The sequence below is a fragment of the Sorex araneus genome, chromosome 3 (assembly GCF_027595985.1).
Source record: "Sorex araneus isolate mSorAra2 chromosome 3, mSorAra2.pri, whole genome shotgun sequence".
Lineage (NCBI taxonomy): Eukaryota > Metazoa > Chordata > Mammalia > Eulipotyphla > Soricidae > Sorex > Sorex araneus.
This window is the reverse complement of record NC_073304.1, coordinates 182338536-182355892: the sequence shown is the minus strand read 5'-3', so window position 1 is coordinate 182355892 and position 17357 is coordinate 182338536. Positions and strand designations below refer to the sequence as shown.

The 17357-nt window shown below is 59.2% G+C and overlaps 1 protein-coding gene across 1 annotated transcript in view; it reads right to left on the bottom strand.

Annotated features, from left to right (window-relative positions):
* HEPHL1 (hephaestin like 1) overlaps window positions 1-17357 on the bottom strand; it is a 30326-nt gene that overhangs the window by 3084 nt on the left and 9885 nt on the right. Inside the window, exons 5-17 of the mRNA XM_004605168.2 lie at window positions 15654-15908; window positions 14266-14434; window positions 13738-13877; window positions 13492-13623; window positions 12811-13022; window positions 11276-11426; window positions 9205-9417; window positions 7693-7906; window positions 6204-6343; window positions 4300-4440; window positions 3684-3790; window positions 2828-3050; window positions 1873-2012 (exon numbers count right to left, since the gene is read on the bottom strand). Of these exons, the coding sequence (XP_004605225.2) occupies window positions 1873-2012; window positions 2828-3050; window positions 3684-3790; window positions 4300-4440; window positions 6204-6343; window positions 7693-7906; window positions 9205-9417; window positions 11276-11426; window positions 12811-13022; window positions 13492-13623; window positions 13738-13877; window positions 14266-14434; window positions 15654-15908 (2237 nt within the window). The remainder of the gene's footprint in view (window positions 1-1872; window positions 2013-2827; window positions 3051-3683; window positions 3791-4299; window positions 4441-6203; window positions 6344-7692; window positions 7907-9204; window positions 9418-11275; window positions 11427-12810; window positions 13023-13491; window positions 13624-13737; window positions 13878-14265; window positions 14435-15653; window positions 15909-17357) is intronic.

The window sequence follows — 17357 nt, the reverse complement described above, 5'->3', positions numbered from 1 at the left end:
CTGGCTGCCTCCCTCCTGGTAAGATCCAGGCAAGGATGTTCAGTGAATTCCCACCCCGCACTGGACTATGAGTCTAGCCCATGCAGATGGCAGAGAAGCGAAAGGCTCATGGTAAATAAAGCATCTCTTTCCCAGAAAACATGGCTGTCCAGGCCTGAAACCCCCCAAGCCTACCAAACGAGCTAGAGAACTAGATTAGCAGAAGCCACGATGTTGCAAACATCAATCCCATTTTACTTACAATAAATATTAGACCATGTATATTATCCTCAAGGCCCATATTAAACTTCTGTTAATAACTGTAACAGAATATAGACAAGAACTTTCTCTGGAAACCATCAAACTCCAATGACAGAAAAAATACGTGAAAAGGTAGAAATGTCCTTAGTTCAGGAAGGTCTGTTACACTTATCAGTTCTCCCTGAACCGATGTATAGATTCCGTGAGACTTAATAAAAATCCCAGAAATCTTAAGAACAACAACAAAAAACCCACTGAGCTGTTTCTAAAATGTATCTGGGAAGACAAGGTTCTTGGAGAGCTGAAACCACTAGACTTAAGACCAGACCGGTCACTGCAGACTCCAGACACTGGCCATGGGAAAGACCTCACGCAACCAGCAGAGACTGGGCAGGCCGGCAGGAAGCACCAAAGTTTTTCTGTGCACAGGTAGAAGTATCAGCTGCACGCAGGAAGTGGTGAGAACCGCTGAGGCGAATAGACAATGAAGGCCTGTGTAAGTCTCCAGCTTCCAGGCGTCAGTCAGGCTAAGGTACCATCCATCAAAGGAAACAAGTGTTACCAGGCCTCACCACATAGGATCCATCAAAGGAAACAAGTGTTACCAGGCTTCACCAAGAGGAAGCAATACATACGGAATGAAGAAAGGGGTTGCAGGCAGGGAGACCCCCGTCTGCGGGCTCCAAAGCTGAAAGCGAATCTGAGTCCAGAGTCAGTCAGATCCTCCCATGCAGCGGCAAGGAAACTACAAACTGCTGAAGGTCTGCAGCTTCACCATGATGTATGGCCACAGAGCAGGTGGGCCAACAGGAAGAGGCCAGCAGGAAGCAGGAAGTGAGACCGACCCTCTGCCCCCACACCCTCCCCAGGGAGACCAAGACTGCGGCCACACAGCAACAGGTGTGCGCTGTGTGACCATGAGAACCCACAGACAGGGTGGCGGGCAGCACAGGACAGGGCTGGCCAAGGGGCCTGAGAAGGTGGTGAATCCCAGGCAGTCCTGGTGTCATTTGGGCTTGCACACCGCCCCAGGGGCGATGCTTTGAGGGGGAGGGAGAGTTGTGCCCTTGGCCCTGCACGTGCTATAAAGGCAGAACTCTTTTGACCGACAGTCAAGTGCATCAGGTGTATTTATAACCTTGTCCTTTTGTAGGCTTTATTCAATTTTATCAACTTTAGTGTCATTCTTAGAATGGGTGCTGTGAAAGGCCAGACCTGAGGAGGAACAGAGGCCTTTGGGTAGAGCAGTCTAATTCTGCTGCTAATCCTTGGGGTCTCGCCCTGCAGAACCAGCAGAGGGGTGAGCCCGGGAGGGAGAGCGTCTGTTCCCTAAAGGACAGGACAGCTTTTCATTCCTTACTCTGAGCATTTAATTTAGCAGGTCTGGGCTGGGGCTACCTCTGCTGCACTCATGGCCCAGCCCACTCTCTAGCACAAAGGCTAAGTTTGGAGCCCAGCACAGGGCTTGAACTATGTGCTTCCTCCTGTGGGTCAGTGGCTCAGGGGAAAGAGAGGGAAGCAGAGGCGGAAGCTATTCCTGAGGCGAGAGTTCTCACAGGTGCCCACGGAAACACAGACATGGGTCAGGGGCTCCACGGGTCTCTCTCAGCCGCGCCCGCCGCCCACACGTACTTTGAAGAGGAAGCTCTCCGCGTGGTAGTGGATGGTGTGGATGTCCACCTCGCTTCCCAGCCCCAGCAGGTACCAGTTTGTCATGGTGTCTTCATTCATGATGAGGCCGTGCAGGTTCCCGAAAATCTTCCCGTTGATAGCTAGACAGTGAAGCCAGAATAGCCTCTCATTAGTGACCACAGCTTCACCTGCCCTGGGAAATGGCTCTGCAGAATTGTTAGGGCCCCGATCTCCCTGTGAATATGTCATCTCACTCAGTCCACAAGGTCTAGTGTATCGAGAAGCAAGTGCAGAGAGTGATGGCGACTGTGCGGATGACGGGAGTGAGTGTGGAGGGCCATAGGCTCCCTGGGGCCCCAGGCTGAGAGTCCCTCTGCACATGGCACGAAACACAGGGATCGTGTTTCTGATTCTACTAGAACCCAACAGAAGCTATTTTTAATATCTTGTTTGCTGGAACTAGCTGTATCGGATTGCTTGGCTTGGATCTGTCATTTCCCGGGGCTGAACTCTGGGACCCAGCTGGGAGGAGGGGAGCCCGGCTGATGCGGAACTCTGCGCCTCACTTTCTTTCCCTCCAGCTCTGACGTGACCAGATGGGGAGGTGTTCCCTTAAAGGAAGTGGACCTGGAGTGTGGGCGGGGCCGTGAGTGGGAGACTGCCCTGTGGCCAGCCTTTTGCTGGCTGCTACAGAAGGTGCCAGAGGCTGGAGCTGAGGCGGGGCGTGAGAATGGTCACACAGGCGCATAGACCCAGGCTCAGTGCTGGGCTGGGTCTGGAGGCAGACACAGCCCTTCAGGTGGGGCTGGCTCCAGGCCTGGTGGGGTTGCACCAACTCTGCCACAAGTGCAGGAGGCTCTTTTGGGAATCATCCACCAGCACCCCTGCACACACTTCCCGAGACAGTGGGTCCAGCACCTCCCTGGGGGGAGGACTCAGGACTCTCGCCACACACCGTGCATCTTGTTGCTCTCCTCAAAATCTTCAGTGCGCTGGACGTCCCGCGGGTCTTTATTGAGATACTTCTTAATGTTGTCGTCCAGATACCAGGACTCGTTCTCATTGAACACCAAGAACAAGAGGGCAAATTCATAATCCACATCGCTTCTTCTTCCCTTCTCGTTCAGTACGCCCTCTCTGCACGTGATCAATGGCCCCATCAGCCCACTGTACGTGTCCTGGAAGAGGAAGAGGCTGTGGTCACTGCAGGGTTCGGAGCCAGAGAGTGTCTGAGAGCAGCTGTCGGAGTAGCCGAGCTGCCGGGCCTTGATGCCCAAGGGTGTACACCTAACTGGTCTGTGTGTGCATCTTCCAGCCACTGGGCCCAGCAGAGAGCACGGGCACTGATGTTCCCTGAGCAGTGCTGACACGTCCAACCAGGCAGGTCTCTTGATTGTGGACGTTGGTTTATGATGTGCAATTCAAGCCTCGGCCATGCCTCATGGCACTGCCTCTGTATGTCTCTGAAGCTTATCTTACCAAGGTCCGATTCCCAGCTTCCGGGGTCAGAGTGCGCACCTTCCCCCGAGTCTGATGACTCCTGTGAAAGCTGTGGGTCTCACGTGGCCACAGTCTCATCACCTGCTCGCACACGCTCTGACTTGAGGCGACCATGGGAGTTTGAAGCCTGGCACCTGAGCTCTGAGGCTGGCAGGTTGGCCCTCCTCTGCCAGGCTGGATGCAGGGGTCAGCCAGCCCTGTGGGTGCCGCCCTACGCGGCGAGCAGGCAGACTGTATCACCTCTGGCATGACTCAGCCCAGACTCCGGGCCTTCTTCTCACCTGCACACCATGTATTGCTCCCCACCTCACCTTCACAAAGTCCACAGTGGAGTAGTAAACCCATGGGATGCAGTTAGGGTCAGAGGGCCCAGGGCCGGAGCGCTTGGGCACATTCCACCTGTATGTTCTTATCTCTCCTGAAATGGGAGAAGAGGAGGATGTGTTGGTGTCACCTCTCCCTGGTTGACTGGCCTCAAGAAACACCAACGTGAGCGTCAGCTACCAGCGCCCAGGACCCACCTGAAATCCTCCCCTCTGCTCCCACGCGAGATGCCCCCATGCTGCAGGGGAGGGAGCAAAGAGACTCCCCATGACAACAATCACGCCTTCCCCATCAGCACCCCCTTCCCCTCCACAGCCTGCCTTGGCCCAAGCCCCCAGCAGAGCATTTCCGAGTGGGGACTGTCTCCGCAAAGTCACAAGCACAGGCTGCTGGTGGCCCAGACAACGCCCAGGGAGATGCTGCCCCCACCCTGTTTGGGCTCCCAGGAGGCTGGGGGTTGGCAGGGGACCATCCGGGGAGGTTGGGGGGTGGCAGGGGGCCATCTGGCTGCTTTGGCTGTGTGGCTGCCCTGCTACCTGCTGGGCTCCCAGAGTCTCGGAGTCCAGGACCAGGTCCCCAGGACAGGGGTGGGGTGGACCCTACCTGGGTTGGTGGCCGGCACTTGGAGCTGCCTCCCGCTGTCCATGGCCTCCACGCCCTGGGCCCAGATGGAGTAGGGTCGCTGGGCTTTGTTCTTAAATATGACCAGGATGGAATCGCCCACTTCCGCGTGGATCATGGGGCCTAGAGGCAAAGCAGTGAGGGATCATCTTGGCTCCTCTTGGCAGGTCAGACCTCATAGTGTGGCCAGCAGCCACGAAGCGCGCAGGGAGGACCCTGGTGAGTGACGCGGGCCACGGGAAGCTGCAGGGTCTACCTCCTGCCAGGGGCCTCTAGCCCTCACCTGTCTGAGCCCATGGCTCTCCCCAGCTGGACGGACCCCACAGCCTGTGCATACAAATGTGTCCTGAGTAAGGCTCACGCACGAGCCTGTCAGGAAGGCTGACATGTGCCCTTCTGTCAGCACCAGACTGTGTGCATAGGCACTTGCACAGCCATGTGTTTTCTCGGGCAAGTCTGGGATTGCTCATGACCCATGCGTGACAAGGATGCGTGAGCTGGTGTGTGTGCAAGGGGCAGGAGAAGGCATCAGGCTCCAGCCCATCTCTGGCTGCCCGGGCCCAGGAGCTGCTGCCTGAGGGTTCCCTGGCACAGGGCCAACCTGAGCAGGGACAGTGGTGTCCATGCCAGCCCAGACTTGCCCCTGGCCCCATGGACTCCTCCTCCGACTGCCTGTCCAGGGAAACTGTGCGGGTCAGGCCAGGCCTGAGTGTGGGGCCATGGACAGGGATAGGTAAAGGGAGGGGAGGTGGGGAGCTCCGAAGGGTGACTCTGGAGCTCTGCTCGGCCCGGGTGACCTTTGTGACCTGGGTGTGCCTGCTGCCCTCTGACCCCTCCGTGCTCACTCCGTTCCCCGCTGCCTTGAGGTGATGTCAGCGTTCCTGACGGGACACCAGCTGTGTTCCCGGGAGCTCAGTGATTCACTCCAACAAGGGTGCTGCCCGGGCTGACTCATGGGCGGTGGCACGAGAGCTCTGTGCTGGCACTCACGGGCAGGAGGGTGGGAGCTGGAGCTGCTGCAGGGCTGGCTCTGGCCTGGAGCCGCAACACCTGGCCCGCTGCCCGCTTGCCTGCTCTCTGCCTCAGCCTGTCCCTCTCCAGGCTCAGTGGCCTCAGCAGGACACAGTGGGGCAGGTGGCCAGGAAGAGCCAGTTCGGTCACCAGGCCAGGGAGCAGTGAGCAGAGGATTTCCAGGAGGCCATGGGGCGGGTCCCTGGGGCCTGCTTCCCTCAGGGTGCTCTGGGCAGTGCTGCTGTGGCCGGGGGACAGTGCCCGGGAAGTTTTTCAGGGACTCACAGGCCTCCAAGATGACTTCCTGAGGCAGCCAGCCCTCCCACCCGGCCGCTGGGACAGGGCCTCTGAGGGGAGTGAGCAGACATGACCCCTGGGCCCCCGTGTCTGTATGTGCAGCTATGCGTGGGTGAGGGTGCATGTGAGCATATGTGTGTATCTATGGGTACATGTGAGTGAGCGTGTATTGCGTGTGCACATGTATGTGTACATGAGTATGTGTACACATGCATGCGGGCATGCGTGTGTACATGTGAGCCAAGGTGTATGTAGGTGTGCACACATGTGTGCATGAGTGTGTACATGCATGTACATGTGTGTACATGTGAGCCAGGGCATATGTGTGTGTGTACATGTATGCATGCACGAGTATGTGTATCCGTGAAAGGATGCATGCCTGTGTGTACATGTGAGCCAGGGTGTATGTGTGCATGCACATGTATGTGTGCATGAGAATGTGTACATGTGTGCATGTGAGTTCATGTGAACACGTGTGTCCCTCTGTGTGCATGTGTACATGTGTGAGGGTGTATGCTCATGCACATGTGAATGCATGTGTGCCCATGTGAGGCCGTGGCCCGTGGTCTGTGCTGTACCCAGGAGTTCCAGGTGCTGCTCGCGTGGAGGCCGAGCCTTGATCTCCACGAACTCGCCATCGGTATATTCCCGGTACACCACTTTCTTATACTGCGAGCCGATCCAGTGGTCCGTGTGGTTCATGAAGATGTCCCCATGTCTGCAGGGCAGAGGCGGCAGAGAGTGGCGTTACCAGGAGGCGGGAATGCCAAGAGGGTCCAGCGACAGGAGAGCCGGGCAAGTTTCCAGAGCAGGCCCTGGACAGCTCCTAGGAAGGGGTGGTGACCGTGCAGGACCTACAGCAGCAGGAAGGGGCGGCCTGTGCCATACCCAGGAGACTCCCCCATGCAGACACGCTCTGGTCCCTGCAGCCAGGCGCTCACCCTCAAAACGATGCCCAAGCATGCCTCTTTCGCACCCCTGCTTGTCCTAATGGCCCCTGCACTGGCCTTTGCCCACACTGTGGCACCCTCTGCCCAAGACTATGGGCTCTCAGCAGAGCTGCCCTCGCCAGCCTTCAGTCTGCCAGGCCATGACATGACATCCCTTCCGTGCCCCAGGTCCCTGCTCTGGCCCATGGTCCTCTCTGGGGCCTCCTGGGACTGCCAGGGCCCAGCTCTGCACCACCAGCTGATCTGACAAGCAGGTGGGCCTGGCCTGGGCAGAGGGGCTCAAAGTTAGCCTGTGTGCACATGCGGGCTTGACCCTGTCCTAGAGAGGCTCCCGGGGGACTGTGGTGCCCATGGGCCGGGTTGCTGCCTGCACACAGCTCTCCCGAGTGCTTCCAGAGGGGCATGTCTCTGTGCCAGGCTAGGTATGTGGACAAGTGCACTGCGGGTCTGGATGAGGCCCCAAGGCGCTCTCCGGTGAGAGCAGCGTCTGAGAGCCCAGCTTCTCAGACTCCTTGGTGACCGTCTCCCGCCTTGTACCACCATTTAACATGCTTCCCCTGGGGCCTGGCTAGGCAGGCTGGTTGAGATAAGCAGGGGCAGACCACCATGGGGAGGCAGGGGATGTGGGTCCTGCTTCCATCCAGCAGCCTGACTGGCCACAGAGGCTGAGGGAAAGCGTCTGGTTCAACAAGCAGAGCTGAATAACCTGACACTCCTCCCAAATGCAGTCTGGGCTCTTCGTTGGTCCACAAGGTGGCACTTGGCCTGGCCAGCCAGCAGAGGGCACAGCAGCAGATCGGGAGGGCCTAGATGGTGCCCTGCACTGCTCTCTGGGGCCTGGTCGGCTTCGAGGCCAGGGAAGGGCAGGGTCTGCTCTCCCCCCTGCACTAGCCCTACCCGCCCGCACTGAGCTCCTCGGTCTGCAGCAGCCTGGCTCAGCCCTGTGCTGTCCACACAGAGTGGCCTCTGCCCCTCCCCGCTGCAGTGACACGAGGACCAGCCCTCTGGGAGGCCCCCACGCCCCTCCCCCATGCCCTGTCTCTGCTGCCTTGCGGGGGGCCGAGCGGGGCGCTGTGAGAGAGTCCCCCCAGAGCCGTGGCGGCTGGGCCCGTGGTACCTTTCCCCTCCTGCGTCCAAGTGCTGCTTTTCGAACTCCCAGTTTTTGTTAGGGGCATAATCCCATTCTACCTCCTCGGCGGCGATGTAAAAGGTTCTGATCATCCCATAAGGCTGCTCAGAGGGCTCCTTGTGGCCGCAGCTGCCCACCTCGTAGATCTGGTTCATGCCTCTGGCGAAGTGGTGCAAGGTGGAGCAGAAGACCCGGAAGAGACCTGCGGGGAGGATGTGTCCAGGCTCTGGCCCAGGAACCGCAGCTTTGATTTCAGAGTGAGCTTCCCGGGGGTGGATTCGAACAGATTGGTTTATACAGGGTCTTAAATCAGGCCTCAGAGACACAGAGCCCTGAACACAGGGGCTGGCCCAAGGAAGGTCACTGTGATGGGCAGCTGGCCCCTTGCACAGACAGTCCTGCCTCCTCTGATGGCCCCACCCCAGGGGCCAGCTCAGGCCCTGCCAGGGTAAGAACCAGTCTCCCGCATGGGATCCCAGCAACGTGCAAGTCAGGTCACATGGCTAAGTCCCGTGTTTCCCTGAAAGCTTCCTTAAACTGCAGTGAGTTTGACAGTAGGGGCATTGTGACCCTCTGGGCCTTATGACGCTGCAGGCTGGCACCCAGGCTGCAGGACATGGACAGGAAACAAGCCCACCAAGGTCTGACTGGGGATCTGGGAAGGTCCTTGATGCTTGCGAGCTGGCAGAGAAGAGGGTCAGCCACGTCAGCTCCAGCCCTCATGGCAGAGACCTCGCGCTCTGTAAGACTGGCCGGGCGCCCCGAGAACATGAAGCAGGGCTGGCCAGCAGCACGGGAGCCAGGAGAGCCGCAGGCTGGGCTGAGGGGAGCCCAGCTGTGTAGAAAGGACGTTGGCGCTCAGCCAACTGCCAGGGTCTGGCTCCGGTGTGGGCGCAGTCAGAGGGGCAGGGAAGGGGCCAAGTGAGCTGGAAAGTCCGTAGAGGCCCAGAGCCCAGGAAATGGGCCTGGGGTTTGCGTGGTGCTCATGGCCTGGAGCCCGTGGCCTGGTCCTGCATCCCCTGGACCCCACCATTCTGAATTTGGAGAGAATATTCTAGAACATCTGGGACCCTGTAGACCCAGCACCCAGTCACACCAGCCCCAGCAGGAGGAGACAGGTAGAGCAGAATCCGGGGACCCTGACCATGAGGCCGTGGGGTCTCCGGGGGCAGCAAAAGGCCACGCGTGACTCCTCACCCTGAGGCCGTTCCTGTCAGACTAGTGTGCACAGGCCTCTACGGGCAGGGGTGAGAAATCACCTCCACCCTTGCCCACCAGCTCCCGGAAAAGGAAGGCCAGAGAACGTGTGGAGCCAGAAGGCCCTGGATGGTTCCCCTGAGGGGATCCCCACATCCCTTCTCAGTGTGTGTGCTGTGGGTGGGCCAGAGCACTCTGTGCCAAGGACTCTGAGCCCCTCTTTTCCCCCACCCCCCCGTCTGAGCCTTGCTGACCCTGCCCAGAGTGTCACGGGAGTTGACACGGAACGTGGTCCCTGCTCACCTGCGTGGTCGGGCTGCATGAAGGCCGTGGTGGCGACGTGGGGAAACAGGGTGAGGCTGTCGCGGTGGGTCCCCCGCAGGTGGACCGTGTTCCCTTGGAAGTAGACCCCGTGCATGTCTGTGTCGGTGCCCATTCCGACCAGGTGCCAGGCCACACGGTCCCCTCTGCACATCTGCAGGCCGGGCTGGTTGCCATACATGTAGCCATTGATAGCTGAATGGTGATCCAGAAAGAACGGAGAACGGTCAGAGCCCAGGGGTGTGGGGACCCGCGGTCACGGCAGGGCCTCACTACAGACCCTGAGCTCTGGGGCCAGGTCGCTGGTCGTGCCCATCCAATGGAGGCGAAATTCACAGGGAAGCAGAAGGAAACTAAACCCGTGAGATGGCCCTGCCAGCCCCCACGCAGGGCCCGATCCGAGCTTGGCACGCCCTCCATGCCGCGCTGCACCCCAATTCTGGGCAGTCCTTCTCACTGTCCCTGAGGAAGCAGCTCCTCATGGAAGTCCCCACCGAGAGTGACCGCCTGGAGAGGCCCCTGGCCGAGGCATGTGTCCTGGCACTGGCTATGCCAGATGAGGTCACAGCGGATTCTGTGCGCTGCTCTCAGCTCCTGGCTCCTAGCCTGGCCAGCAGGGTCTTGGCTGAGGTGGGGTGCGGCGTGTCTGCCGGGGAGGAGGGTGTGTGGGTGCTGCTGCTGCTGTTTGCTGGGGTTCAGGCTCCCTCAGGGGCTCAGAGCTGCCATCCTGAGCCAGGGGTATGAGCTTGTGTGAGCGAGAGCCTGCTCTAAGGAAAAGTCTGTTTCCCGAGGCCGCCTAAGGAGGGACCTACAATGAGCCCTGGGGTCTGAAACCCCTCAGCACTGGTGTGGATCCAGGTCATCCATGTCTTTTATGGGACCCTCAGACCCTGACAGTTGGTTTCGGGGTGGGGGTGGGCGATTAGGAACCTGCACATGGGCTCTGAAGCCGCAGGGCAGAGAGAAACAGGGTCTGCCCCCAAGGTTCAGCGTGGGGAAGGATGGCTGCTGGACACTGGTGGGATGGCTGAGAGTGACCTGCAGAGCCAGGCATGCCCAACGTGACTCATGGGCCTGGACCAGTGCAGAAGGCACATGAGGACGGTCTCTGAGGAGTGTCCACTGTACAGATGTGTCCCGACAGTGCCTGGCCCAGCACAGCCTCCTCCTGGGCACAGATGGGGGGAGGAGGTCGCAGGGACTCCTGGGGCCCCAGAGAGCCTTGTGCTGCCCGGGACTCGCACTGGACGCTGGAAGGACCCCTGGCTGTCTGCTCCTCCCCCAGCTGCTGAACTCAGCCTCTGTCAGGTGCCACCAGGCAGACCCGCCTGGCATATGTGTTGGCTGTCCCTGCGGCAAACCAGGGCTAAGCCGGACAGTGGCTTCGGACACTGTGTCCCTTGCGCTCGCCTGTGGAGCAGCAGGTCTGCATGTCCGACACGGGGAGGCCTTTCCTGCCCGCAAACCAGGAAGGCTGTCTCCCAGCATGGCCCCGGGAGGCGGCGACTCCTCCCTGCCCATCCACACGTCTCACGGCCGGTCTGCACAGGCCCACCCATGCCACACTTTCCCGTTCACGGGTCTAGTCATTGTGTCCCCGAGTCTGCACTTGGGGGCTGCACTGGAGAGGAGAGATTGAGCACTGTGTGTTGACGGGGGTTTGCTCTGCTACTGACTCTGCCGGTCACCAGACTGCAGCGGGCCTGCTATCACAGCCGCCAAGATCTGGACTGCTCTGCAGTGAAGATTTTGGGGGGAAGGACAGCCCCTCCCTTAGCCTGCTCTGAGAGGCTCTGAGACCACCAGTCTCCATGATCACATGGGCCAGGGGCCTCTGAGGGTCACTCGGGCCTCAGGGAGGCTATTGCGCCAGGAGTTCTCTACATCTGTGATCTGTGGTGACTGTTGCTCACCCACATTCTCTGCTCGCCTAAGATGTGTTGAGTTTCACATGCCGGCAAGAGGGAGATGGCACCGTCATGGGCACATCTGGAAAATGAACCAGGACCCGCTGTGAGAGGCCGGGCCCCCATGCCCCAGCCCTGCTCCCTACCGTGCATCCGGTTGGACTTGACAAACTCCTTGTTCTCCTTGTCAACGCTGAAGGGACGCCACGTGAACTTCTGGATGTTCTCGTCAAGATACCTGCTCAGATTCTCGTCGAAGACGGTGAAGAGGAGGTAGAACTCCTTGTCTATCCCTTTCTGTCAAGAGGAGAGAAACAGTGCTGGGAGGGGCCGGGGATGGTTGTCCTGCAGGTCAGCATGTGTTGGACTTGCATGGGGCTGGATATCAGTCAGCCCCTGAGCACAGGCTGGCCGTGAGCGCACACCTGAAACCCAGCCGCTCTCACCCTGCCAGCACGACAAGGAGGTCGCATCCAGCAGAGCAGATGGAGACCCGCTGGAAAGCCCGAGACCTGAGTTTCAGAGACATGCAGAGTGGGCAGGAGCAGGAGACAGTGCTCAGAGCACCCACTTCCCGTCAGTGCTCGCAGCTCATCAGCTCCCTCACAGACCAGTGCCTCAGCAGGGACAGAAGCTTTGCCTGCCGTCCTATCCCCCACCCTCCACTGCATCCATCACAGAACACTCTGAGGATTGCTAGAAGTACGAGAGAGAGAGAGAGAGAGAGAGAGAGAGAGAGAGGGAGGGAGGGAGGGAGGGAGAGAGGGATAGAGAGAGAGAGAGGGAGGGAGGGAGAGAGGGAGAGAGAAAGAGGGAGAGAGGGAGAGAGAGGGAAAGAGGGGGAGAGAATGAGGGAGATAGAGAGAGGAAGACAGAGAGAGGGAGAGAGAGGGAGAGAGAGAGAGGGAGAGGGAGAGAAAGAAGGAGAGAGAGAGAGAAGAGAGGTGTCTGCCATAGAGGCAGGCTGGGCTAGGGGATGATGGGAGGGAACCTGAGGACACTGGTGCTGGGAAACATACACTGGTGGAGGGATGGGTGTTTGAACACAGTATGACTGAAACCCAATCATGAACAGCTTTGTAAGGGTCTATCTCACAGTGATTGAATAGTAAAATCTTAAAAAAACAAACAAACCAAAAAACCCTGTAAAACAAAGTAAGTGTTACTTGTGGCCATTGGGGGGAAAAAAAGAAAAAGAAAGAAACGCACAAGGAGTCTTCGTCTGAGCCAAGGACCGTCCATGGTCAGCCCCGTACACAGACTCCATGAAAAGAATAAATAGCCACAGACAGGGTGGCCATGTCCATCCCTGCGGGTTTGCTCAGAGAGAAATCCGTTAGGCAAGAGAGGAAGTTGTTTTCAGGGCGAACTATTCTCTTGAACATGCAGTAGGTGAAGTGTCTGCCACAGCCGAGGCCGCCTGGAGCAGGAGAGGCAGCTGGCTGGGAACCAGGGACAGCCACTACCCCCACCACGCTGCTGTCATCTGCCCACACTGGCCACTCCAGCCCTGAGGCCCTGCTGTCCCCCTCCCATCTGCGCTGAGCCTTTAGAGGCACATGGAGCTCTAACAGCCGTCGCCCCCAGCCCCACACTGGGTAGAGAGAAAAAGGAAAAGCGGCGTTTTGCAGCGGCCTCCTCTCTCCACGGGCTCAGCACCCGGAGGAGCGTGGCGGCCCACCTGTGAGCCGTCAGGGTTGAGCGAACCCTGCTTGCAGACTAGCAAAGGCCCCACCAGGCCAGCGCTGGTGTCCTGGATGGGCTCCACGGCCGAGAAGTAGAGGTAGGTGATGCAGGACGGGTCTTCATCCGTGGGGCCCACGCTCTTGGGCACTGTCCATCTGTACGTGAAGGTCTCCCCTGGTCTCACATGTGCCCCCGGTTTCAGAAACCCTGAGGAGGTGGGGGAGGCGGTCACTGTGGGTCAAAGGCCCGAGACGGGCCTGGGTGGGCCGGGCAGCACACACAGGGAAAGGGGAAATTCCAGGCGAGTGGGTGCGAAGCTGGGAGTCAGGCTCACCCCGAGACCTTGGGCAGCTTGCCACGGAGAAGAGCTGCCGATGGCTCAGGGGTACTTTCCTGAGGGGGGCGGAACCAGGGGTGGCCAATGCCTGCCTGAGCACTCGGGCCCCAAGCAGCCTATAAGGATGGTCAGCCCTGCTCTGACAGGAAGGGGCACTGGGCTGGGAGGTCCCAGCCCCATGGCACCTGGACAGGGGAAGGGCCCGACCCCAGGGATCCTGGACAGGGAAGGGCCTGACCCCAGGGAACCCGGACAGGTAAGGGCCCAACCCCAGGGCACTCAGGACAGGGAAGAAGGAAGGGCCCGTTTCCAGGCCACTGTAGTTAGGGCTGTTCTCACCGTCTGCGTTGGGGGCTGCGTCGGAAGCCTTGTCGTAGAGCACGCCGTGGGGTAGCAGGCTGTAGACCCTGTCCGCCTTGTTGGCGAAGGTCACCAGCAGCGTGTCACCCACCTCAGCCTTGATCACAGGGCCTGGGAAGGCAGAGTAGAGGCCATGCGGTGGGCCCGGAAGGTGCCCTGCCATGCTCTGGCACCTCCCTCGGGTCAGCGCCCACCCCTGGAGACCAGGCAGGGGCATCCCCGTACCCAAAATCCCGAGGTGGGCTTCTGCCTCGGAGGTCATCCTGCGCCGCGTGAAGGCCGCGTCCTCGTAGGCCACGTACTGCGCCTTCCAGTACCGGCCTCCAATCCGGCTGTCCCCTTGGGTGAAGTAGAGCGCGGAGTCACTGTGGGGAGGACAGCCCAGGGCCTCGTCATGCCCTGAGGGACGCACAGGTCGCAGTGGACGGGAGCAGGCCAGCCGGGAGGCATCCTTTCCCGCTCTGCCCTCTGCTGCACACATCCGTATGATTGTGACTTTGGGAAAGGGACATTCCAGACGCCAGTGTTGCTGCTGCCCAGTCCCTGCCTGGCCTATGCATGGAGAGTCCTGCGTGCTCGCAGACCCTGGTGCCAGCCCTGCACGGGGCTTGCCGGACTTTCCTCCTCCCCCTCCTCCCCCTCCTCTGGGCTTGCTGCCTGCATCTGCCGCCCCGCTGAGGGGCGCAGGACGTGCAAGGGGCCTGGGACACATACCTGGAGCTGGGCACAGCCTGACTCTGCTTCAGGGCTCACCTGCCGGAGGCATTGAGGGGGAGGCCGCTGAACTTGTTGTAGCCTTGTGGGGCGTAGTCCCAGAGGACTTTCTCGGCCGCTATGAAGTAGCGTCTCTGCTTGCCTTGCATCTTGGCAGGGGCCTCAGCACTCTTGCAGTTGCCAACCATGTACTGGCCCAGCATCCCCGCTGCAGAGAGACCGCCGTCCAGGGTGAGCCCCTCCCTCCCCCAGCGCACACGGATGTTCCAGGAGCTTTAGAAAGTTCCCACACACTGTAGGTCTGGTCACAAGAGTGCATCTTGAATATGTCTCCACCCCCCACCAGGAGGAGGACATGGGTTCTTGTCCTGTTCATCTTTGTCTTCCCAGAACTGTTTCTGATCCATGGGAACTGAGTGCCCACATTGGCTGAGGGGCGCTGTGCTGAACCAGGGCAGCCCAGCTGACCACTGACGACTGGCTATGCAGAGGGCTACCAGTGCTCCCTGGGACTGCTCTGTGAGTGAGCAAAGCCATATTACAAGTGTCAGCACAGATCACATCCCCTGGGGCTCTGCTTTCACCCACTGATCCCAGATTCTCAGTGTCCAGGGCCCAGGTCTCTGCCCAGCCTCTTTTCTGTACAGACACCCTGTCTAGTCTACTGATTGCTGTCCTGTCACCCAGAGGACCTACGAGGACTTACTACTTCCTCCCGATACATTGTCTTTCTCCCCAGAGTCCAAATCCCTTCCTCAGTATCTCTCTCATCACTCCTCAGCCACCCGCCCAGGGTCCAGCTGTCTGTAAAGACCTCATCTTTGAAGGCCCGGAAGCAGCACAGTCACTCAGCAGGTGTTAAGTCACTCAACATGGTCACTAAATATTGCCTGTTCCTGAACGCTGACGTTACCAAATGCGGTCACTGAGCACCTCTTGGCGTAAGGCTGCCCGTCCAACACCAATGGAAGCTCAGCAGCTCAGCAGTGGGTGTTGGGCAGGCCTAGGTTATCTGTAAGTTCCTGTTCAGCACTGGAATGTCTGAACATCACCCTCTTTCAGGGCGTTTCTTTATTAAAGCTTCCTCCAGACACCTGTTTAATTCCCACAGTGGGTCCAGGCCCAGGCTGTGAGACACCTAGTATTCCAGGGAAGTGTTCCTGCCACTCGCTGTGTCCGACTACGTGATCACTGGTGGAGGCTTCCCGAGTCCTGCCCCCAGAGCCTCCCCTGTGTTTCTGGGTCTGACCACTGGATACTCGGAGGCTTCTCCCTTTCAGCCCCCACTAGCCTTGCTCGAGGAGAGGGGATCAATGATACCCGCGGTGAAGGCCAGACCAGCCAGCACCATGCCTTGTCCATAGCACTACTCTGTGCATGGCCCCCCGGGCTCGGAGGCAGGTGGCTAGTGCCTCAGGTCCCTGTACCTTGCAAGTGGTCGCTGACTTGGCAGGTGACCATCCACTTGCCAGGGTTCTCGACCAGCATCTCTGCCGTTAGGAAGGTGGCCGGGAAGAGGTTGACGACATCGGTCCGATGGCCTCGGCTGATGAAGGTGTTGCCGTAGAAGTAGATGGAGTGGATATCGATCTCATTGCCCATGCCAAACAGGTGCCAGGACACTGACTCGCCCACGCACATCTCGGGCTCAGGGAAGTTCCCAAAGAGGAATCCATTGAGGGCTGGAAGATACCGGAACACCATGGCAGGGCCCCCTGCAGGGTGGAGCGCCCTCGTGGCCTGGGAGAGCCATGGGGGCTGTCAGAAACTGCACAGCCAGTGCCGCTCATGGCCCGACACTACCAGACCCGTGGAAGGACCGGCTACTTCAGTCTGATGGTGCCGATATGAAAAGACCAAGACCTCACACTCTCTAATCCCCTGTCAGTTTCTCCACTTCTTTGGGGCCGTGGCCCCTTGTGCTTGCCCCATCCTGCCTGCTGCCCCCCTCCAGGCTCCCGGCTGAGAGCGAATCGCATGGCGTGTGACCGCACGTGCTCAGTAAGCACTGCTGACTGGAATGTCTGAACATCACCCTCTTTCAGGGCGTATTTATTCAGACTATCACCGTGGTCTTCCCTTTTCATGGCAGAAAACACTTGTCCTATGTGGCCTGGCACTTGTATAGCAGCCAACATCTGCAGCCCTGGGAGAATGTCACCGTGCCCAGTGTCCTGTCTCATGCATCTGCCCAATATCAAAGAGGAAGGCAGGATATGGGGGAGGCCCTTCTGCCCCCTCCCTGCAGGCCCCTGTGCTCAGGGACAGGCGAGGTGAGCAGGGTGGCCCTCCCAGATAGACCCCGGGCCCTTGGGTCCTGCCAGCCAAGGTGCCCAGAATGCCAAGATGAGATGGAAGAAGCGGCTTACAGAGCCGAGTCCAGACCCCCTCACTCCTTCCACTCCCCCGAGCGTGGCTGACTCCGGCTCCTGTCCTGCTCCCATAGGCCCTACAGCCCCTATGTGATAGCCACAAGTCTCATCAGGCTGGGAAAGGGATTCCTCATGATACCCTCCTCCTCTAAGGGGTGCCTACAGGGGTGCCCACTTGTCTTGCAAGTGACTGATTCTGGTCTTATCCCCTGACCACACATGGTCCCCTGAGAATTGCCAGGGGTGACCCCTGGGCACAAAACCAGCAGCAGCTGTAGAGGCGTGTCTGAGGGGCAGTGAGCTGCCCTGCAGCCAGTGGCGAGAAGATACTGAGAGCCTCTGACCCCCGCCCAACCCCCAGGCTCTGGGCTCAACCCTGGACACTTTCCTGACTCGGGCACTGACCCCTCACTTCACACTCACCTGCTCACACTGACCTCCACCTCGGACTACGGGGTCCCCCTCAGACTGGTTAGGGTCTCCCATTCTCAGGTGGTTTGGGATGTGCCCATTGGCCTTCCTAACAGCAACAGGTGTGGGGCAGCGATGCACACAAATGCACTCTGCAGGCACTCAGCACACACTCAGCAGGCACTCAGGCACTCAATACACACTCTAACACACACACTCAGCACACACTCAGCACACATAAACACACACTCAGCACGCACTCAGCATGCACTCAGGCACTCAGCACACACTCAGCACGCACTCAGCACACACTCAGCATACATTCAGCACGCACTCTGCACACACTCA